Source organism: Perca fluviatilis, chromosome 2 (genome assembly GCF_010015445.1).
Source record: "Perca fluviatilis chromosome 2, GENO_Pfluv_1.0, whole genome shotgun sequence".
Lineage (NCBI taxonomy): Eukaryota > Metazoa > Chordata > Actinopteri > Perciformes > Percidae > Perca > Perca fluviatilis.
In genome coordinates, this window is record NC_053113.1 from 37,188,630 (window position 1) to 37,211,254 (window position 22,625).

General features: G+C 42.7%; 3 protein-coding genes across 3 annotated transcripts in view; 2 read left to right on the top strand and 1 right to left on the bottom strand.

The window, feature by feature from the left end:
- The window catches only part of nxn (nucleoredoxin), a 61,583-nt gene extending 49,641 nt beyond the window's left edge, over positions 1 to 11,942 (top strand). Inside the window, exons 3-8 of the mRNA XM_039791039.1 lie at positions 813 to 946; positions 2,845 to 2,945; positions 3,071 to 3,177; positions 3,919 to 4,098; positions 4,657 to 4,781; positions 10,850 to 11,942. Coding sequence (XP_039646973.1) covers positions 813 to 946; positions 2,845 to 2,945; positions 3,071 to 3,177; positions 3,919 to 4,098; positions 4,657 to 4,781; positions 10,850 to 11,032 — 830 coding nt within the window. The 3' untranslated portion in view covers positions 11,033 to 11,942. The remainder of the gene's footprint in view (positions 1 to 812; positions 947 to 2,844; positions 2,946 to 3,070; positions 3,178 to 3,918; positions 4,099 to 4,656; positions 4,782 to 10,849) is intronic.
- A 526-nt stretch (positions 11,943 to 12,468) lies between these two features.
- mrm3a (mitochondrial rRNA methyltransferase 3a) lies at positions 12,469 to 17,370 on the bottom strand. The gene is made up of 4 exons (XM_039791026.1): positions 16,714 to 17,370; positions 15,326 to 15,570; positions 13,298 to 13,459; positions 12,469 to 13,187 (listed from the first exon to the last, which is right to left on the bottom strand). Exons 1-4 carry the CDS (start codon positions 17,091 to 17,093, stop codon positions 12,592 to 12,594), a joined length of 1,383 nt encoding a protein of 460 aa, XP_039646960.1. The 5' UTR covers positions 17,094 to 17,370; the 3' UTR covers positions 12,469 to 12,591.
- A 149-nt stretch (positions 17,371 to 17,519) lies between these two features.
- On the top strand, positions 17,520 to 22,563 carry glod4 (glyoxalase domain containing 4). Its single transcript, XM_039791048.1, has 9 exons — positions 17,520 to 17,741; positions 17,908 to 17,957; positions 18,076 to 18,196; positions 19,949 to 20,093; positions 20,749 to 20,885; positions 20,990 to 21,076; positions 21,173 to 21,286; positions 21,378 to 21,464; positions 21,566 to 22,563. The coding sequence occupies exons 1-9, from the start codon at positions 17,634 to 17,636 to the stop codon at positions 21,629 to 21,631; spliced, it is 915 nt and encodes a 304-aa protein (XP_039646982.1). The 5' UTR covers positions 17,520 to 17,633; the 3' UTR covers positions 21,632 to 22,563.
- Positions 22,564 to 22,625: the final 62 nt, after the last annotated feature.

Genomic DNA, 22,625 nt, shown 5'->3' on the forward strand with positions numbered 1-22,625 from the left:
GGATGGGTTTGGTCCACACTGAAATATTTCCATAACTATTGGCTAGATTACAATGATAAACATTCATGTGCCCCTCGGGATAAATTGTAATAACCTTGGCGATCCACTGACGTTCATCTAGCGCCATCGTAAAATATCTTGGTTTCTAACCAAATACCTGGCAAAGTAATACCATTCCCATCAGCCTCAGGTTTATTATTATTAACATGCCAAACTAATACAGTGACCATGGTAACCATTATACCTGCTAAATATCAGCATTGTTATGTTAGCATGCTGATGTTAGCATTTAGCTCAAAGCACTGCTGTGCCTATGTACAGCTTCACAGAGCAGCTAGCATTAGCATAGTTTTGTTGTCTTATCCAGGGTTTCCCCCAGTGTATTGCAAGCCACATGGCCCCCTGGGCCTAAGTTGCCCCCCACCAGGCCTAAGTCTCTGGAAATTATTTTTTTATGTATTTTTAAGACGTTTTATGAACAACAGTTACAGTGTGCGGCTCGGTTGGGAACTCAGACGTAGTCATATTTTCAACTCTCCAGTTAGCTTTCAGCACTGACTCAATATAAAGGCCCTATGGAATCTGCGTTTAGCTTTTTTTAAATCCTCAATTTCACCACTCCGTCCATCATTCGGTTATGTTATTACTGGCTCACACCAGGCCCTCGTCAAAAAAGACACTTGCCACCGGGATAAACAATTTTTTTGGGTGGAAACCCTGTTATCGGTCTTATCTTTCTTTTTCTGGTTATTTTCTTTCCCTTCTATCCCTTCCCATTGCCCCCCCCCCTCCACTTTCCTGCCCTATCCCAGGCCTGGAGTTCCCCTGGGGGCCGAAGCCATTTGCAGAGGTGGTGGCAGGGCCTCTGCTCAGGAACAACAGGCAGACAACTGACAGCAGCTCTCTGGAAGGCCACTACGTGGGCGTCTACTTCTCAGCACACTGGGTGAGTACAGGAAGCAGAGAAACAGGACAAAGAGGACCCTGGTTTTTACTTTACTCCTGACTGTCAAAACACAGAAACATCTGTGAGAAGAAAGGTCAGTGGAGGTGAAAGAGGGAGTGGTTAGTCAGGTCAGATAAGAGATAGGAGCAGGAGGGTGGAGGCGACTCTACACTAACAGTGGTTAGCTATCCCTATCAGTCCTTTCACCACAACCTTTTATTTTATTTTTTTTTCAAGTATTCATTGGTCACCGCACCCCACTGACATCATCACTATTGTCTCTTTCTCTGCTGGACCTGCTGATAGCCAGTGAGGGTCATGACTCAGTGATGCATGAAAGATCGGTGAACTGTTCCTGATGAGATGCAGCGCAGGCTGCTGGGCCAGTCAGCACAGCAGCTGCCAGAGCCGCAGCCTCCGAGACGGGCTCTTCAGAACGGTGACGCCTGAAGGCTGGCTCAAACCCCAGACCCATACGAAATTGAAAAGGACAAGTCACAAAAGCCATTACAGGAGTTTATTTGCGGTGTTTTTACACCACATTCCCCCTGGTTACTCATGTAAATCTATCCGCTATTAAAGTGATTTTACAAACATGAAATGCCAGCACCTGGCCTTGGCATCCATTTAAACAGAATTTATTTTCCCCTTAATGTTCTAGGAACTTGAAATGGCCCGTGGCAGAGAAACATGACCTATATTTCACTGTGCAGTTGCTTTTTTGCCTGCAGTGTGAGGGAATGTTTCTTTTTAACTCATTACAATACAACTTGAGCTAAAAGTTCAGTCACAGACACGGGCAAAGAAAAGCCCACATTAGCCCACATACGGCTTTATGATGCTTTAGCTTCGACAGCACATTGTGCAAACTATAATATAGTATAACTATAATATACAGTGTTTACTTCTATGAGAAACCGGAGAAGAAGTCAATTAATGAGCAGTGAATCGATCGAGGCTTTGTGCCTCACACTCTCACTCTCAGTCCCTTTTGTGTCGGTATGATGAGGATTTATGACCGGATCAATGAAAGTGCTTGACATACTGTATCCACTATAACAGGCTTGAATGGTGATGGAATGCTGTCTGGCTGCTCTATGTCAATACATTGGAATAGATCATATACTTTACTAATGTTAATGACAACTTATTTAATTTCTTTGTTTTCACTAAAATACCACTGTTGTTAAAAGATATGACATCTACACAGAGACATTCATATGCAACTCTACAGACTCCTGCATATACTCACATGTACGTGATTTCAAAATAAAAGCCTGTGCAGGAGAAGTCAGAAAGCGTATACAAAGACCTCTCCTAAAGATTTAAGGCAAGATAAAAATGATTAAATGAATTTTAAATAGATGATAATATACTACTTTGTAGACAATGCAACATAATGCATTTGGGAAAAAATAAAAAAATAAAAATAAATAAATCTCTGAAACCCAGTGTGGAGAGTTTTCCCGACGTCTCTCTTACCCAAAGGCAAACTTCAAAGAGGTGGTTCAAAAATGATTATAATTGCATAAGTTCCTTACCCTGTCTGATTTAAATAGATCCTGATGTAATCTTAATGCCAGCCATGCCACAGCTCCCCCTGCCTTGATAGTGTGGGATCTACACACACACACACACACACCCACACACACACACACACAGAGTCAAACACTTTCTCAAGCTAGAGTATTACAGCAGACTTAGTGCTTTAAGAATTCTATATTTGAAAGTAGCTGGATACAAAACAAGAAAGAATTACTAGTTTGTGGAAAGGTGTTTGGAAATACACAAAGTAATGGACCCTGCTGCAGCAACCGATCATATTTGTATACTGTACATTCCCTCGTTCAGTCCCTTTTACATTGTCTTTTTTTCTTTCCTCTTTCTGTCTCCATTAGTGTCCGCCATGCCGCAGTTTGACCCGAGTCTTGGTGGAATCATATCGAACCGTCAAAGAGTCGGGTCAGAAGTTTGAGATTGTGTTTGTCAGCGCTGACAGGTAAGATTGACGAGCCAGAACACAGATCAGATCATATTTATTCACACACACACACACACACTCTCTCTGTCTGTCTTCTCTGTTCAGCTGTTAAATTGAGACCTGTTTGGTGCTGTCCCCTCCAGGTCAGAGGAGTCCTTTATGCAGTACTTCAGCGAGATGCCGTGGTTGGCGGTGCCATATTCGGACGAGGCTCGACGGTCACGACTCAACAGACTTTATGGAATACAAGGTATTTTACAGCCACCTCCTCCTTTTATATATGTGCTTCAGATCTTCAAGCTAAGAGGAGAGAGTGTAGCTTTATTGTTTCTGCCACACACTGAAACACTGGCACCATGGCTGACAGCTATCGGTGCTGGCCAGGCAAACCGCAACACAGATTGCCCCCGCTGCCTGAGGAATGTGGGCCGGTTATCAAGTTTACAGTCTTGTTCGCTACGGAAGTGCTGCGCCTCTTCCGCTGTGCCTCGCTCTTTTTCTCCTGATTGTGTGTGTGTGTGTGTGTGTGTGTGTGTGTGTGTGTTTTCTCGGCCTCTCCTGCAAAGTATGCGAGGAATGCATGGAAGACAAGTCAACACTGCCCCCATTCCATGCAGTTCATGATGGCCCCCCACCTCTGACTTCAGTCCACATGCGCAGACGGGAACCCACTCACTCACGTACACTGTTTGCTCACAGATGGTGTCTGTTTCTGATAAGGCGGTTAATAAGCCAAGGAGATTGCAATCGGAAGGATGGTGGGAGCCAAAGACATGTGGGAAAAAAGTTAGCACATCACAAGTAAAAGCAGACCGAGAGCCAAAAACCTGAAACATCCACACAACAAAGAATATCTCAGTGGGAGAGGGAACAGTCTGCGTCATGAAGCGATAATTAACGGAAACCACCTCCCACACTCTTGCCCATTTCCTGCCCTCCTCTCTTTGTTTTCCTCTCCCACCACCTTCACATCCTCTTTCTCTCTCCCCAGGTATTCCCACGCTGATTCTGTTGGACGCAGAGGGTCACGTGATTACGCGACAGGGCCGCGTGGAGGTGCTGAACGACCCGGAGTGCCGGCTCTTTCCCTGGCACCCTCGGCCCGTGCTGGAGCTCAGCGAGTCCAACGCGGTGCAGCTCCACGAGGGGCCCTGCCTCGTCCTGTTTGTGGGTGAGTAGACGGGCATTTAGGATGCAGCCTCTGCAGCTCCACATGGGGCTCTGCCTGGAGCTTCTTGCTTGTGAATGGTGTGGCATTTATGTGGAGCATATTGAATGTCAGACTCTGTGGAAAATCCTTGCAGTGTTGAAAGGTCCCAAGGTCTGTGGGAAATGTTTTAGTATTTATCTATCTATTTATATGCTAATACAGAAGGTGCAAAGAAAGGAAACGCAGGAGGTTTGTGAATAGCATAGAAAAAATGACTTTGACATGAATGTAGGACAGTTAGTGGTTTTGTGAGGACTGAGAAGGACTAAATGACAAAGTTGGACAGTGGTGACCCTCATTAGTGTGAGACCAGCCTGGTGTCTCTTGCAGTCAAACTGGATTACAAAACAAGACAAAGACCATCTGTACACTTTCTTTCATGTCCTCACTCATCTGTCCCCCAGTCATCTGTCCTTCCTTGCTTCCCATTTCACTCATCTGTGCATTTTTCCTCTGACATGTGGCTTTTTTTTTCGTACTTTTAAGATCTTTCTGTGTCTCTTTTCATGGTTTGTTCAGACGCTGAAGAGGAAGGTGAATTGGAGCCAGCAAAGGAGCTGATTCAGCCAATTGCGGAGAAGCTTATGGCCAAGTACAAAGCCAAGGAGGAGGAGATGCCGCTGCTGTTCTTTGTGGCTGGAGAGGTGAGATAAGCCACTCGACGCACAGATAAATGCCATTTCACACAAACCTGCATAGCTGAAATTGGATCAATTATTGTGTGTGTGTGTGTGTGTGTGTGTGTGTGTGTGTGTGTGTGTGTGTGTGTGTGTGTGTGTGTGTGTGTGTGTGTGTGTGTGTGTGTGTGTGTGTGTGTGTGTGTGTGTGTGTGTGTTGCTGTGCTGCGCTTGGCAATATGACATATAGTAACAGACTGGAGATTTGAGGCCAATTACTGATATTAATATTTAACAGTTTAAAAAATGCCGATATTGTATTGTAATGTAACAAACAATCATTTCTGGTTAAGATTCTGATTGGGATGAAAGTGAGCAAAACGATAAAGTTGCAGGCTAGAAGACCAAAACGAGGAGCTAAAAGATGCTGAAATGTCTGGGGAACTGCAGGGTGAGGTGATCATTTTCATAGGTTTGCCACAACGAGCGATCAGTTTTCAAATCACACATAGTTATAGGATCCATTGTTGATATGAAAATATTGATTATGGCCACGTTAACTTTTGGTTATTAAAGAATTGTGAGCAAGACATGTCGGCCATTACAGTCAGTCACACAAGTCCCTGGTTTGTTTCCGCACCCAACACTTTGGCTGTTGTTGAAATGGCAGCATTAGAGGCCACTCTTTGAGCCTCTTGAACCTGCAAGAGTGCCACTCACTCCTATCCATGACCAAGAATTTAACTTGGTGCCTTTTTATCAGGATGGGAAGACCCAGAGCGTGCCATCGGACTTTATCTACTACCTCCGACTGCGTCCAAATAATCCTTCCATCTCCTACTTTATCTCCTCCCACGTCACCCCCCTGTGGGACGAACCCTGAAGTTTTCATACCTCTTGTTAACTCATGTTGTTCTGTCTCGACCTTCCTAGAGCTGGTGGAGTTAGCAGTAGCGGCTGACATAATTAGCAGATTAGCTGCCTCCACCCAGTCCCCTGCTCTCTGCCCTCCAGTTCCCCTTTCCTTACCAGTTCTCCCTGCCCAACGCTGGTTTCTCATGTCACACACGGAGGGCAGGCTCAGGTTTCGTGGCCGTGGGGCTTGCACATGTGCTAAGTGACTGACCCTGTGTGTGTGTGTGTGTGTGTGTGTGTGTGTGTGTGTGTGTGTGTGTGTGTGTGTGTGTGTGTGTCTGTCTGTCCGATGCCGCTCGTCAGCCTGGAAATGTCACCGACATACAGTACACGGAACAAGAAAAGCTTACAGAAAGACGAGAGTTGACAGGATAGTGTTTCGTGTTCATTGTCTGCGTGCCAGTATTTATTTGACCTAACACAAAGACACATTGTTGCACTGGAGCTTGAAGTGATTCAGTCTAAGTCTAAGTTTGCTTTGTTTCCCTTGTGGCACGCATGCTAAGGCAGATATTTCTACATCCACGCAGCGCAGGTATAATTTCCTGGCTCAAAAATCACCAGGTTTCATTTTCCGGATCGGATTCACGGTCAGATATTTCTTCCCGTTTCAGGCGTTTAGAGAGAGGAGCTTCCAGGCTCTGGGCTTGGCCCGGGTAGCCCTGGTAGTCGCACACTCCTTGCCAGGCCAGCTGCTGGGTTTTCTGTGTCCATGAGACAGCAGTATGTTGGCAGTCTCTCAGGGGGGAGGCCAGGCTGAGCAGAGTGACACAGGATCTTCTTACCCTACTGAAAAAAACCATCTGCCACAGAGTAGTATATTGTTTTTATAAATGCAGAATGAAAGATCTTTTGTTCTTCCATTCCTGCTGTGTACTGGCCGTTGCATGCAAAATTAACTTTAGTGGTATTATCCAGTAACATGCAAATATAACATATTTTTGTGGCAAGCAGCAGTGATTCTTCTCTTCAACTTTTCCATGCTTTATTTTGTGTGTAAAGCTCAATAGAGCTATTTTAGCCATTCTTTAGTAAAGGCCATACGGTCTGTCTGTTCACCACTTTAGTCCAAACTGTACTATCTCAACAACTGTAAGATGAATGCCGTGATGTTGGAGTAACACTCATGGTTCCCAGAGGATGACGCCCACTGTGTTTGGTTAGTTTTCCTCTAGCGCCACCATGAGGTTCACTTTTGTGGTTTTGAGTGAAATATCTCAACAACTATTAGATGGATTGCAATAACATTTGTTACACACATTCATGGAGCTCAGTGGATAAATCCTAATGACTTTGGGGATCCTGTAAGTTTTATTCTAGCGCCACAATGAGGTTCACATTTGAAGCTGAAAAAATGTGTCGATTGACCAAAAATGAATCTAGGCCTAAAACAATTCCAATGGTCTATTAATTGTCCAAATGTGATAATTCCAGGCTCTCAAATGTGAAGATTTACAGCTTTTCCTGGCCTTACTGTATGTAAATTAGGGTGATTTAAATATGTTGGGGTTTTGGACTGTTGATTGGACAAAACATAACATTTGATGATGTCACCTCAGGCTCTAGGATATTGTGTCGGGCATTTGTCATTGTTTCTTGACGTTTTATAGACCAAACGATAAATCAATGAATCATGGAAATACTCGGTAGATTAGTCGATGATAAAAACATAGCTGCAGCTCTATTCACATTTTTTATTTTGTGAGTAAAATGTCTCAACAGCTATTAAACCAATTAGAATGAAATGCGTTACGTTTACATATGCCCCCATGAGTTGTAACAACTTGGTGATCCAGTAACGTGTTATCAAGCGCCATCATCAGGTCCAAATTGTTCAATACTTTTATCATGTGTCTAATACTAATTAGCAAATGATAGCATGAAACACACCCAACTAAGACTGTGAATAAGGTTATCATTATAGTTGCTAAATATCAACATGTTAGCATTGCCACTGTGAGTATGTAAGCATGCTGATATTAGCACATAGCTTCGTAGAGCCGCTACATTGGCGTGTAGACTTTAAGTATTGTATAATATAAAGACATTAAAGATTTCTTGTGTCTTTGCTCAAAAGTAAAAAGCTGTCCTAAAAGTTCAATAAATCTGACTTTTTTTTTAATTCCATTTAGTATTTAGATGTGCAGTGCAGCTGATAATATCCAAAATTTCACAGTCATGACTTTTCCTTGAGACATCAAAGCTGGCCAGTTAGATGGACACAGCCCTGGCTCAGAGGCCTGTGGGGAGGTTTTTAAAAAAAAGTCCTCATCAGTTCAGGCCTTATCAGATGGTCATCGTCTGTGAAATGCCATAGTGCATCAATAATCCCAATAAGCCTGATACGGCCCAGCAGGTTCCACACACGGTAAACACACGCTGAGCCTTATCGCAGCTGTGAGTGGAGTGCGGGCTGTAGCAGAGAGGCCCTTTGTCTTTTTTGTTCTGAGCTGCAGAGGGCGGGGGGGGCTCTGGAATGGCTGCACCTCATGAGAAGCAGTTTACACAAGCAGAGAAGCCACACAAAAGAAGATGCATGACTTCCTACAGAGGCGAAGACTGATGTAGAGATTACATCTTCTCATACAGTATCAGCGAGGCTGGAAAAGGCCACAGTGACAGATTGTGGAATTTCTCTCCTTGTGGTTTCTTTACATGGTGTGCCCAGATGATCTATAATGTACAATTAGTATGGCTGCAAGAGAGCATGCAAGGCACAGCTTCTATTTGTAGTAGGAGAATCAAGCAGTATTTCACTTGTAACAGCATTGTCCTTAGTGACAGCTTACATCTGTCAGTATTAAATGGTCATCGTATGGTGATTTGCAGCGTAATAAAACGGGCTCCATTCAGAGGAAGTTAGCTGCCTATGAAAAATACCACACTGCAACTCATCTGTTCCATCTGTTAGCAAGAGCTCACAGACTTCATCTTGGCATACTTATCCTTTTAAGGTAGCAGCACAGCCAAGCTTTTTAAATGAGAAGTCTGAGAGCTTATTGTGTGGTTTGATCTATTTAGCGAAAGTAGCTGCAGATTTACAGATAACAGGGAAAATGCAACAAAGAGGCCGGAAAGGAGAGAACGCCTGAGCCTTATATGTAGCAGGAAATCCATCCAAAGTCGCTTTATCTTTTGACTTTGTTTTGACAAAATTCACATTGGCACATAAATCAGTAACAATATTAACATCAGAAGCGCTGCCTCTTTGAGAAGTCCAAATCTTTGTTGCAGTGCCACCCTCTGGCCCTTTCTTGTTAGTTCTGCATTTTCAACATAATCTTTACCATATGAAACTGATCTTTAATCTTTGCGAGTCTCCCACTGAGCCAGCAAACTAAGCTGAGGGAAATCAGGTCATGCTGTCATGAGGAAAGGAGAATGTGTCAAATGATCGAGCTGTGCACATCTAACAAGTGAACTGCGTGACCTTACGAAACATAACACGTGAAATGCGTTTGACTTAGAGAAGATATGACTAGAATAATGAATCTCTGTCAAGGTAGGAATGCCAATTCCAGAAGCACTCCTGGCTGGAACTGAAGCTGAATTACAAAGGGGGGAGATTTATAATTCAGTCAGAATAATTAATGGCCCTTTCAAGCTTGTTTGAAAGTTGCTGCCTTCCTGCTAGTGATTCATTCTGTTACCTGTGGCTACAGGGGTTGTTGTTAAAGGGTGAAAAGGTGACATTAAGCCTCAGGCAGAAAATGGGTGAGGCCCTTTCAGAAAACCTGCAATGAAATAAAAGCGTAATGCTCTCCAAACCCAGCAGCAATCTTGTTGTAGCCTATTCCTTCACAACTCTGCTCTCTCTCTGTCTCTCTCTCTCCTGCCCACATATGCCATTCAAACAGTGTGTGATGAGACTTAGTATATCTGATGTGAGTGAGCTTTTGAAAAAGGATGGATGTTGTTGGACCCCCACCTGGTTACTTCCTGTCTTTCTACACAGCAGGATGTGTGACTAAGCAGCAACTCTCTGCTCTCTCTGGGCAGGCTGCCTGCAGGAAGACGGGAGAGCGTTTTATATTCTCTTTTGAGAAGTGTGCATTAATAAAGATTGTGCCTGGCAGTTCTGAATTGTATGGGGTAATCGTAACGTTGCATACTTCAAGTAATGGGTGCTGTCCTAGTTGACTCCGCCAAAAGCAAGTCTGAACTGATGAGCACCAGAGAAATGTGTAATTTAGGATACTTTCTCTCCTGGAAAGCATCCACTGTTTGACTTGCATGTTTGTCAAAGTAATTCAAATGCCATGTGAGCATGGACGCATTAGGAGACGAGGGCCAATATAAATCCAACCCCTCCCCCTTCTTACATAACAGCAAGTCTATGTTGGGGGGGCCAACATACTTTAGTTAGTTTATGCTGTAGATGAAGATGGGACGTCTAAACCAGTGGAGCCCAGCCTTTTTCTTTTGACCTGCAACCCCTTTAAGTTTGCATATGATACATCGATGGTGTGGGGCCAGTTTAACCAAAACATAGATCCATCTAAGATTGTTTTATTTTATTAATTAAAAAACAGAGGACTGAAGAGGTCTAACGGACTATTTATTTACAAGAAAACAAGTCAAGCTAAGTGTTGCATACAGCACACCCAGTCAACAGGTGTGCAAGAAAATGAAATCACACACAGAAAAAGTTGAATTCCTGCCAGTCAGCACTGCAACGTTGCATGTTGTTGTGTGCAACTGTGTGGGAAATCGGTAGTATAAAATTTAAAATACATTCAACCATTTTCTGTTTTTTTTTTTTTTTTTTTTTCCTATCCTCTTCATCTAAGATTTATGTTCCAACCCCTTGGTGGGTCTCCACCCTCACTTTGGGAACAATCTACAGGACACTAACTATACACAATATTATAAGAAACTTTATAAATGTTATATTTTCAGAGAAGAGCTTTTTTGTTGTTAACCATTTTTGAATTGCTTTACTAATTTGGATGTAGACCTACTAACACGACTACTGAAGTATTGGCAGATAAAAATGTCATGCGAGTCAAAAAAAAAACTTGAGCTTTTTGACTTTCCAACAAGACAGAAAATATAATAAGTCACTTCAAGTAAAGGCTGTGGTTTGGGCCTGTTCACAATAATCCATCCACGCAGGTCAGGAATGCACCACTGTAACATCATATATACTATCCCCTAATCACGGTTTGATTTCTTCACAGGATGACATGAGTGACTCCCTGCGGGACTACACTAACCTCCCAGAAGCAGCTCCTCTTCTCACCATCCTGGACATGTCGGCCCGGGCCAAGTATGTTCGCGACGTAGAAGAGATCACGCCGGCCGAAGTGGAGCAATTTGTCGGCGATTTCCTGGCTGAAAAGCTCAAACCAGAGCCCATCTAAAGAGAAAGTCCAAATATAAATCGGACATACCATATGGGACTCACTCCATCATCGAACCCCGACCTGTTGCTACCCCCCCTCCCCCTCACCCTTCCCAGCCTCCCACTATCTCTCCTGCCTCCCCCCTGACTTTGTCAGACTGTTAGAGAGATGTCTCACTTTTTACTGACATTTTAACATTTTTTAGACATGTTCCTCTTTTTCCTGTGGTGCCTTGCATTGACGATAGTCCCTACAGTAATATATATATGGAGATTCTGTTGGTTCTTTTTTTTTTTTTTTTTTTTTTTGGCCTAAAGTCACTCTATAGCTTCTGAACTCTAGAGAAAACCTGAGAATTACTCAGTGGACCTAGCCTGACAAGCCAGACCCACATGACCCTGGCTGCAAATTATTGATTGATGATTTCTAGGCTACAGTGGACCTACTTATTCAGCTGATTCTTTGCTTTCCGTTTTGTCTGCGTGATCTTTGTTACTTTTGGTTTCTGAATGATGTTGAGAAAGAATAAAATGCATTTTTACAGTTGTAATTCACATGTAGTGCAAATGTGCTAAACCTCAGTTGGATGTAGCCGCAAGCCTTTATGGCCCCATTTAAAGAAAAAAACTAAAACCGGTGCACATACAGTAAAGATCACATTATACTTGCTTGTAACAGACCAATGACTGATGTTTTAAAACCCCTGTGTCTTGTTGTGCGTGTTATGTGAGTGAAAGTCATCTCTTGCCGGTTGTTGATGGTGGTTCTCATCTCAAAGTCATTATGAGGATTTTCTGTGAAGGTCCCTAATGAAAAGGTTATTTCTGAAGGAGCAGAAATGGCATTTGAAGTGTTGATTGTATAAATCCCTGTATTCTGTTACTTAAGTACTGAATTGTCACACCCATTAAAAATTCACTGGCAAGCACGTTTTGCTCCTTTTGAGTTCCATAATAAAGTTATTTCTTGGATATGTAAAATACACACATTGCAACTTCCACTTCCTTTATTTTAAGTATTTAAATAAGACTTGTGGGCTCAATGCAAATGTTGCATTTATTATTGTAGACCGTATGCAGATCATTTGTTAAAGTGCAGACTCCAGGTGGAATGGAAGTGTAGTGACTTCTGCATTTACATAGACAATGTGGCTGCAGCTATAAAAGGTCAGTCTTGTCCTTTCTAGAATTGATACACATCAAGCGCATGCATCTATTTAAAGCTCTTAGGAACTGTATGACAAATATAGGGAGGGAGTGAGAAAAGGGGGAGTTATGTGCTTTTTCTTTAAGGGGGGGTATAGTCCGACTTTTTTCAGAGAGCAGGGAAGGAAGGGTCATTTAACTTTTTTCTAATCCCAAATCTTTTTGTTCAGCCTTCCCTTTATAACAGCCCTAAAAAAACTAAGCATGAAAAATGGCACGGTATAAATTTACTTGACATTAATTCAGACAAACCTTTCACAAATCCTCAGTATTTTATTATTAGCAGGACAGGATGTAGAATAATTTAGTTCAGTCTGTAGTAACAAGGACAAATGTACACCAGAAGTCACGTACTGATATTTAGAGCTAACGTCATGAAAATTGCTGCTCCGCTTTAGACTTCCATTTCCTTTCAGGTGTCTGAATTAGTTTCAACAGTTGCTTCCTGCCCTCAAACAAAAGGATACTGGCGGCCATGGCTGAGTTCAAGCTGTCCACATCAGGAGCGACAGGAATGAAGAGCCTGTGTCCGGCGGTTTTCTCCGCCAACTGGACCGCTTCTACGCTCAGACCGTGTGTCTCTCCACCTATTACAAGAGCAGTGGGACTCCGAGCCCAGCTCTCATGGTACAGCTTTGAGTCCACTCTAGGAAGTGAAAGTCCCCCATCTTCACGATCTGAGTCCCAATCAGAATCGTATTCCTCGTAGCGCACGTTGTTTTGATTGGGCCTGGTGCTGACCCAGCCATAGTCTCCCGCTTTGGACGATTTGTGAGACGCGTTCACTTGTGAATCCTCTTCTCCTCTACTTCCGTCAGCGGCACAGCTGCTGTCAGCCACGTGGACGGTCACAGGTTTAGGGAGGTGTTTCTCCATATCCTCCCAGCCCAAGCTGGGATAGATGGGAAGGCGGAAATGGGCGCCCATTGCTGCACGCAGAACTTTAGGCTCCCAAGCGTCAACACAACCTGTCGGTGAAAAAAAAATACAAAGAACAGATTTGAAAAAGAAGCATAGAAGCAGAGCCATTTCCAAGACGTGGAGTCCACATGTTGACATCTTTAATTGATAAGCATACCCTTGGTGAGCAGGACACTGTGGCAGCCAGCGGCAGCAGCACATCGCAACATAGTCCCAAGGTTGCCAGGGTCCCGGATGTTGTCGCATATCAGGGACAAGGGCACTGAATGACCTCCAACGGCAAAGTTTAACCTTGATGGGTCCGGACGGGAAAATATGGCTGCAGAAGAAGAAATTGAAGTCAGCAAGAACTCGGAGCACCTGGGCTTCATAATGAACCTTGTCTCGCATTGCCAGGCCTTCCTCCACAGAGCTGCGGAGGAAGGTCTGGCTAGTCCACACAGCATACCTGTCAAGTATCCCGTTTTGGCCGGGGAAGTCCTGTATTTTACTCTTCTTTCCCGCCGTCCTCCCGTATTAGTATTTTCCCGTAAATCTCCCGTATTTTAACCTGCGTTATTAAAAAATAATAATACCCCGGGCCCGAGCGGAGTAAAAAAAAAGAAAAAAAACATTCCCAATCTGAGCTCTGTCACTAGCCTCGCGATAGTGTGTGTGGTCAGATGATGAGTGACAACGCGGGGGAAAAAAAAGAAGAAAAAAAACAGAGACGGATGATGGACGCTACGACAGAGACGGTGCGCTGCCAAAACTTCTGAAGGCTTTACTATGCATTCCCCACAGCAATGCAAGTTGAGAAAGGGTGTTTAGCATGGTACGAAAGATTGTTACAGAGAATAGGAAGACGTTAGACAACAGAACTGTTTGCGCTCTAATACTTTACTCTCATGTAAAATGAACCACTCTGGCCCCGCCCACAAATACACTCCTTCCAAAACAGTCTTAGAGAATGCAAAGTCTGCAACACATTTGTACAATAACTCACTAAAGAAAAGTTATGTGAAATTAAAAGAAAAACTGTAAAAGAAAAGCAATATGAAATGAAAAGAATGTGTGGAATGAAAATAAAATGTAAATGTAAAGACAAGCAATGTTATAAATTGTAAATGTTTTCAGCATTCTGCATCAACTGGTGATTTTAGCTTTCTTGTACACCTGTCTTAAAAAGGGATGCTGGAGTTTGGTGGGGGTGGTGGGACTGCTCGAGGTGGGCACCGGAAAATTTCCCTTATTTTCAAATCCAAAACTTGACAGGTATGCCACACAGCATTCCGGGATGGGAGAAAAACGTGCTCTGGTTTATTGGCATTTCTTTAAACCCAGTGTTTCCCACAGATAAACTATATTGTGGCGCTGTGCCGCACAATCCACACCTGCCGTTGCGTTTCGTTATAAAAAACGAACAAATATTTTTTAACGCCATTTAAAACACGCATTTGTTTAGCTGCATTTTCTTTCCCTGCTCTCCTCCATCTCTCGGTCGCTCACGCGTCTCTCTCACACACCCACCTACCCCACCCACCCCGATCACCCCCCCGTGCACACAGTGTCTGTCTCCATGAACACACTGTCTATGGAGAAGACGGCTGGCGAAATTCACAAGTTCATGAAAGGTTGGTATCTCGTGAACACCTTTACACAATCACACATTAAAAAGTCCTATTAAAAATATTTTATATTCTGAATAAAATGTTGAGTCCCGACCCGACTCTTAGCAAACAAGCGATTGTGCCTGCTTTAGAAAGTTAACTTGTCACAAGTTTGCGGTAAAATGCAGTTGGGTTGTTGAGGTCAAAACACTATATGTAGCAGCTGTGAATCAAATAAACGCATTATAAATTATGTTATGTCATTTTTTACTCTTACACTGAATGCTTCAATTCAGATGAGTATTGAAAAGTATTTTCCGTGACTGAAAAAGGCACGTGTTGAGGATGAGGACCAGCCTGAACCAGAGGTATCAGTCTGAAACAGAGCTCAACAGTCCCACCAGTGGAATTAGTTATGTTATTAATTTGTTTACAATATTTTTAGGCTTCAACCAGTGAAAGACAGGGTCAGGGAGAGAAAGAGATAGATTTGTTAGGCGATGAAGAAAGAGTAGGAGAGGAGGACAACATCTAACAGCATGTCCTCCTCAGGTTTTGATACTATATTAAACCAAATCTAAAAATATGACCCTCACCGATCACCCCTTGTGGGGCCACGAGGTCAGACCAGATCTTGATGTCCTCAAACTTGACTTTGACTAGCGTGGCCCTCTTCAGCTTGTCTAATGGCAGCTCTCGGAGCCGATCCAGGGTGCTGAAGAACACCATCTGTGGGTTGGCTCCAGCATCCAGGGCGTCGCAGATTAAACGCCTGCCCTCCAGGAGGATTTTACCCTGGTGCTCCCGAAATGTCCTGGAACGAGCAACACTCACTAACCTCCTGAAGGACAGATGAGGGGAGACAGAGAGGCAGAGGTGGATTACAGCCAGTGTGAATATGACTAATTATCATAATTATGATTACTATTTGGGAAGCCATTTGTAAATCACAGGCAGCTGTTATGTCCTTCAAGAGCAAAAGGCAGCAGCTGAAACTGTCAACTGACAGAAATAGCTCAAAACTTTTTATTACTATCTAAATGTACTACTAATTTACTCAATATTACCACAAACTCCAAGTTAAAGTCCTGCATTCCAAACATCACTGAAGTTAAAGTATGGAGGTACTATCAGCCAAATCTACTTAAAGTTGCAGTCTGAAGTACTGATTAGCCAGGCATATAGGCACATGTACATGTTTTCAGAAGAAGAGACCGAAGACAGAAGGCACCAAACTTCTAAGATGTTACATGTTGTCCAGACACAAGTTACCTTACAGTACTGACAGAGCTTTGCCTGAATGTTCTAAAATTAGCAACATTTTGATTGAAACCTGGAGCTATATGATCAAAGAATAAGTAAATAAGATTATAAATCTCACACACAACACAGTATTTCTACACAGCAGTATTGCTACTTTCACTTAAAAGGTGCCTTGCCACACGTATTTCATGACTTTGTGGTAATGTCTGAAGTTCTACCATGGACTCTGTAACATTTTTTGTGGAAAAAATGCCTTGGTTACCTTGTTTCAAGCCATTCTAGCGTGGTATAGAAAGCCTACAGGAAGACTCAGCTCGATTTCTGCCAGTTCTCATTAATATTCAACAAGCTAAGCTGTTTGAATCTGATTGGCTAAAAGCTAGCCAATGAGAGCCTGGCTGTCAGAATCCTTTACCCAGCCCAACTGGGCGAGCTAATGAATAGTAATGAGCTCAGGCAAAATGATGTCAGACTGACCAGTTTTTGTAATTGGTCTGATTTCTCTGCTTAATTCTGTTCAGTGGCTAGAGCTGACAGAGGAGGTAGCAGTTCATTTTCACATTCACAACATAACACAAACACATATGGACCTAACATATTTTTAAAAAATGCAAGTAAAAACGGTTTTGTATGGCAGGGCACCTTTAAGTAAAATATCTTCCACCACTTATCTGTGACAATTATGGCAACAATTCACTTCCTTTATGAAAGGGACACTTACGCCAGTCTTTTATCTCCAGGGAAAGCTCTGTCGAAGCGCAGTCCATCGATGTGATCCTTAGAACAGTGAACCGAACCAGGAGCCGGTTTGGGATCCCTCTCTTTGACGGAGTCTCGGTCTGAAGCTGGGACCTTAGCAGCAGTACCAGGAGCCGGTTTGGGATCCCTCGCTTTGACGGAGTCTCGGTCTGAAGCTGGGACGTTCAGCCCCGCGGGCTGACACTGTGGCTTGAGGACTTTCTCCGTCAACACTCGGACAGGTGTCCTCCTTAGTCCGCGTACATATCGCTTTGATTCCTCAATAACACTACTTCCCCTTGTTAGAAAAGCTTTTCGCTCAATGGCAACAAGACGTATCACGCTTCTCATGTACGCTGCCATGTTTGCCCCGTTTCTTCTTCTCTTGTTCTACAAAACGTTTTACTAACACAAGCTAACCTACTTACCGACACCAGCTGTAGTGAGGGACATAATACATGTAGCTATGCATTCTTGTTTAATAGGCAACGTTATTAATCATTATCACTGCGTAGTTACCAAACTAATTACACTCTTTTTCAATGTGTCTTCTTTTTCTTTTTATATTTTAACTAACGATCAAAGTTGCTGCTAAACTGGTAACCTCGCGAGAGAATGTGACATACTGGGTTATACCATTAACCTAATTGTATAGGGACGGCGAACGTAGTTGTAATGGTTTATTTTGCGTAAAGTCGTAGCAATTGTCCATAAGTATTTAATAATGTTAATTAATTTACAAAAGCTGAAATAATATCTTGGAATAGTAATTGTAAATGCCTGCTGTTTTCCACTTGTATTTACTTTCTATTTTGTATTTACTTTCCGCCAATCGTCGACAGAAAACTCGATCATCAAGGAAGCTTAATCGATCCCCGCAGTCTGGCAATAAATAGCGTTTATATGCTGTCTATGATAAATATGGCTCTGAGACGAGCGCTGCATTTTGTTTTCAAAGTTGGTGACAGGACCAAAACTGCCACGTTTTACCGAGATGTTCTGGGCATGAAGGTACTTTTTCGCAGCCTAATTTAATGGCCAGAAGCCATGAATTAACTGTTGTGCTCTACAACGTTACGTAGCTAGCAAATTCCTCTTCTGTCATGCGAGTGAGTGTTTTAATACATGTGTTTTCATACCGAATGCTTAATTTCTCATCTCTTCTTAACCATTATAGATTTTACGCCATGAAGAGTTTGAGGAAGGCTGCAAAGCAACGTGTAATGGGTAGATATGAGACACCTTACTGAACTTTGTACTCATAAAGCTGTATAATAGAATTATACAGAGCTGTCCCAGTACTGACCGCTGCCCTCATTCTGCCCTCATTCTGTTCTCTGTACAGCCCCTACGATGGAAAATGGAGCAAGACAATGGTTGGCTTTGGCCCAGAAGATGACCATTTTGTTGCTGAACTGACATACAATTATGGGGTTGGAGAGTATCAACTTGGCAATGACTTCTTGGTGGGTGAGAGTTAATTTGAAGACTTTACAGAGGAAAACACCATGTTGTGTAACAGTTCAAAAAATGTAACTATAATGGCTTTAACTGACCCCAAACACAGAGTGACACAAGTAAGTAAGTAAGTAAGTACAATTTATTTATAGAGCGCATTTCACAGATATAAATCACAAAGCGCTTTACAAGGTACATACACATATAATTGGGAAGAAAATACAGCATGACATGAGGAGAGACGAGGAGAAAAAGGCAACTCCCAGACTATGCCCCTGAATAGGGGTACAGTGTGGGAACAGGAAAAAAACACCTCAGCACATAAGCACACAAGCAATACATTTGCACTGCTGCACATAACACAACATAACAATATAACATGACACGCAGTGGGGGTGGGATGATGGGTGCATCGGGATGGGGGTCATGGAGTAGAGGTAGTCCAGGACAGGCAAACAGACATCTGGTCCTGCAGCCAAACAAAGGCGCTGGCCCCAGACCTGCCCGCCTGACTGGGGGAAGAAGCGGTGAAGGCGCTGGATAGGGGGCTGGGGTGTGGTTGCAAATCTGTATGTATGTCAAAGTTTGTGTATGTGTAGGCCTGATTAGTCAAGCTACGTCTGGCCCCCGTAATCTGGTTTACTCAGTCCGCACGATTGTCATTGCGATACACAGCCGGTTGCCATGGAGTCAGCCCTGAAACAGGACCCAGTACGAGTCAACAATCAACAGGTGTCTGTGGGAGTCGGGTGGGGAAAATGAAGAGTGTGCCTCGCTGTAGTGCTCCAGGGGGAGTGAGTATTCAACACCGGCCTTGGCCAAGGCCAGCGCTGGTTCAGGAGCCGAAAAGATAAGGTTGGAATTTGTTTTGTCTTGGGGTTGAGGAACCGGCAGTTAGTCACTCCCGACTTCTCTGAAATGTCCCCTCTGGTCTCCGTAACGATCAAATTTCCTTGCCAAAACCGTGAGTTTCCCCAAGATGTTGTCCAGCTTGTCTAGAGCTGACTGTCTCTCCAAGATGGTATCCAATTTTGGGCCCATGATAATCACAGTATCCAATTTGTGGCTCATGGAGTTCAGAGTCACAATTTGTGTTCCGACAGCTCTGCCCACAGCTTCAACCATGACGGGCAGCCTGGTAATTTGCTCTGTTCCCATCTTCACTTTAATTTCTCGATAAACCAGGGCAATGCCTGAGCCAATCAGCAAAAGACCTGTTATCATGGTTCCGAATAGGTAGATATCTTCAATGTCCTCCACGGAAAGAACCGCCAGCACACCGAACCCGCCACCTCTCCCACGGCGTCCATCGTGTAGCCGGCTGCGAACGTCCCGGCAGGGCAGTCAGGTTCCCCCGAACCCGAGCTTCTCGTCGAGAATATGGTGTCAATTGCGCCGAGAGACCCGTTAATCAAATCCATAATTCGTAGTTTAGGAGCAGTGCAGAGAGAGAGACTCTAAAAGTACAAGAAACAGCAGACAGCACGAGACAAGATAGCAAGCAGGGTAGGCCTGGGAGGGAGAGGGAGAAAAGCGACCGCCTTCGTTGAGAGCAGAAAGAAGAAGCCAAACACAGAGTGACACAAGGTACACCTCTTATTTTTGGAAACATTGGAAAAATGAATGTCTGTATGTGTTTTCATCACTTTGATCTTATGAACTTCAATGTATATAACTTTTTTTTTACATATTATTATAATGATATGGACCTGTGTCTAAAATAAAGTTGAATTGTATTGCCATATATGATTTCGCTTTAGGGTCTCACTCTGCAGTCGAGCCAGGCTGTAAGCAATGCTAAACGTCTGGGATGGCCTCTTACTGAGGTAGGAGAGGCTCTGTATCTGACCCAGGCCCCAGGAGGGTATCCTTTCTACCTTGTAGACAAAGAGCAGCCTCTCAGAGGTCAGTGTAATGCCTCTTTATATGCATGAAAATGAGTTATGATTACAGTTGTTCCAGTGATCAAAAGAGTCTAATTTTGAAAATTAATAACTGTAGTCATTTTATCACATACAGTATATCAAGCAAAAATACCAAATATCTGGTTACAGCTTCACAGATGCAAGGAGTTACTTAGTTTCATAGTATTATACATTTATTTACAGTAAAAGCCTTAGTTTTATTTTTTATTGGGCAGACGGCGTATTCAATTTTGTCTTAAATAAAAAAAAATAATTGTGATCTTCAGCTAAACAGACTTTTAAGTATAACTGAACAATTGAACATTGTATAATGTAATATTTTAAACTGTATTTCTATAGCACCTTTCGTAACATAAAATGCAGCTCAAAGGGCTTTACAAAACAATTCAAAAACACAGGTATTAAAAACGGACAACAATAATAAAATCCCAAAAGAAATAACAAAAAGATTAAAAAAAGGATAATTCTAGTAATAAAATAATGATTGATAATGATTAAAAAATGTATGATATAAAAAGCCACAAACAAGTATGACAAATACATAAGAAACATCAAGCTCTCTGTTTGGGCTTGGCAGGTGTTACGGTTTGTACCTCTGTTATTGATCACCTGTAACCTTTGCTCATTTGTCCCAGACCCTGTGCAGAAGGTTTGTCTCGGAGTATCGGACCTCCAGAGATCGACCCACTACTGGACTACGCTCCTGGGAATGAAGGTGATTGAAAAGAATGAGGAAAAGAAAACCGTGCTGATGGGATTTGCGGACACGCAAGTAAGTCAAGTATCAAAGAAGTAATTGTTTTTTGTATTTTGTGTTAATAAATCGGGCATGTATTTTATTATACGTTTTCATTTTATTTTTGTGTCTTTATGCAGTGTAAACTGGAGCTTCACGATAATGGTGGGACAGTAGATCATGGAACAGCATTTGGAAGAATAGCATTTTCATGCCCACGGGAGCAAGTAAAATATTATTTCATGGATACATTCTTGTCTTTGTTAATATTGGAGAAGAGTAATCTTCATTTGTATCATAAATATTTCCATTACATTCCACAGCTGCCTGACCTCGAAGCCACGATGAAAAATGAAAATCAGAAAATTCTCACTCCATTAGTCAGCCTGGACACTCCTGGAAAGGCCACAGTAGAAGTGGTTATTTTGGCTGACCCAGTAAGTGCATTACCAATATGATGCTGTAATCAAGGGAAATTAGTCTTTGTCAAAAAAATAAAAGTTAACTGGACTGGAATGTTTGTTTTAGGATGGTCATGAGATTTGCTTTGTGGGAGATGAGGCTTTCAGGCAACTGTCACTGGTGGACCCCAAAGGAAATGAACTGCTTGATAAGGTTGGTGTTGCTCCAATATTTTCCTTTTTAGATTAAATATGCAACATTTGCTTGATATTTAATGTGTCTGTGCTCTTTCTGCTTTTAAACTTGTTTTTTAGGCTATGGCTGAAGATAAAAGTGACGAGTGGTTTGCCAAACACAAAAGACAGAAAGCTGCTGCATGAGATAAAGGGGCTTGCCTGGAAAATTGTGCACCATCAATTTCTCACCAGTTCGTATGATGACGAGATGCTGCACAAGGCACCTGTGGTGTAAATGCTCTTGTAATGACAACTCGATTATCCTAAAGCTGGCAGTATGAGATTTATTTTTCACCTGGATGCATGCCATAAGGCACAGGAGCATTGACAACGACACTGTGAAAGGGCCCCTTGTTCAATTTGATGGACATTTTTCCAATTAGTATTGTTCCTATCAATAAGGTAGAGAGGTAGGCAAAAAGTCAAATAGGTGCAACTTATTCTTTCAAAAGTCTGAAAGATTTTTGCTGGTGAGCCCCTGTTGACCCTTCACCAACCATCGTCTGTGCATTGTTTATTTACTAATTAATGCATTTAATTACTAGAGTAATACTACCTGGCCATAAGATTCATATGCATCGGTTAGTTTGATTAAAAACAACTTTACTTCGTGGGCGGCCTCTAGCTCACCCAGTAAGAGCGTTCGCCCCATGTTGGCTGAGTCCTGCAGTGGCGCGGGTTTGAATCCGACCTTTGCTGTGTGTTCTCCCCCATATCTCTCCCCCTTTCATGTCTATCTACTGTCACTTCAGAATAAAGGGAGAAGCCCCCAAAAATGCATACAAAAATGTACCATGTAAAATTCCATAAATGACCAAACCCCAATTACATGCAGTGCACCTGGAGCGTTTAGGGGTTTGGGGACCCTTTGGCAGTTGTTGGAATACCAGCTTCAGGTATCAACCATTATGTACACACAGTATATGCTGTAAAATGCAGCATCATGTTTACAAATAAATGCATTCATTATAATGTATTAGCAAAAGTTTATTCATGTGGTTGAGTTACACTGAATCTTATCATTTGCAAAGATACATAATGTACTCATCTGGTTGAAATAAATTTTCCTTTCACTAGTTATAGTTAGTCAATTTTTTGTGCGTGTGTGTTTCGTTGGAAGCGAGCTGATGAATAAGCC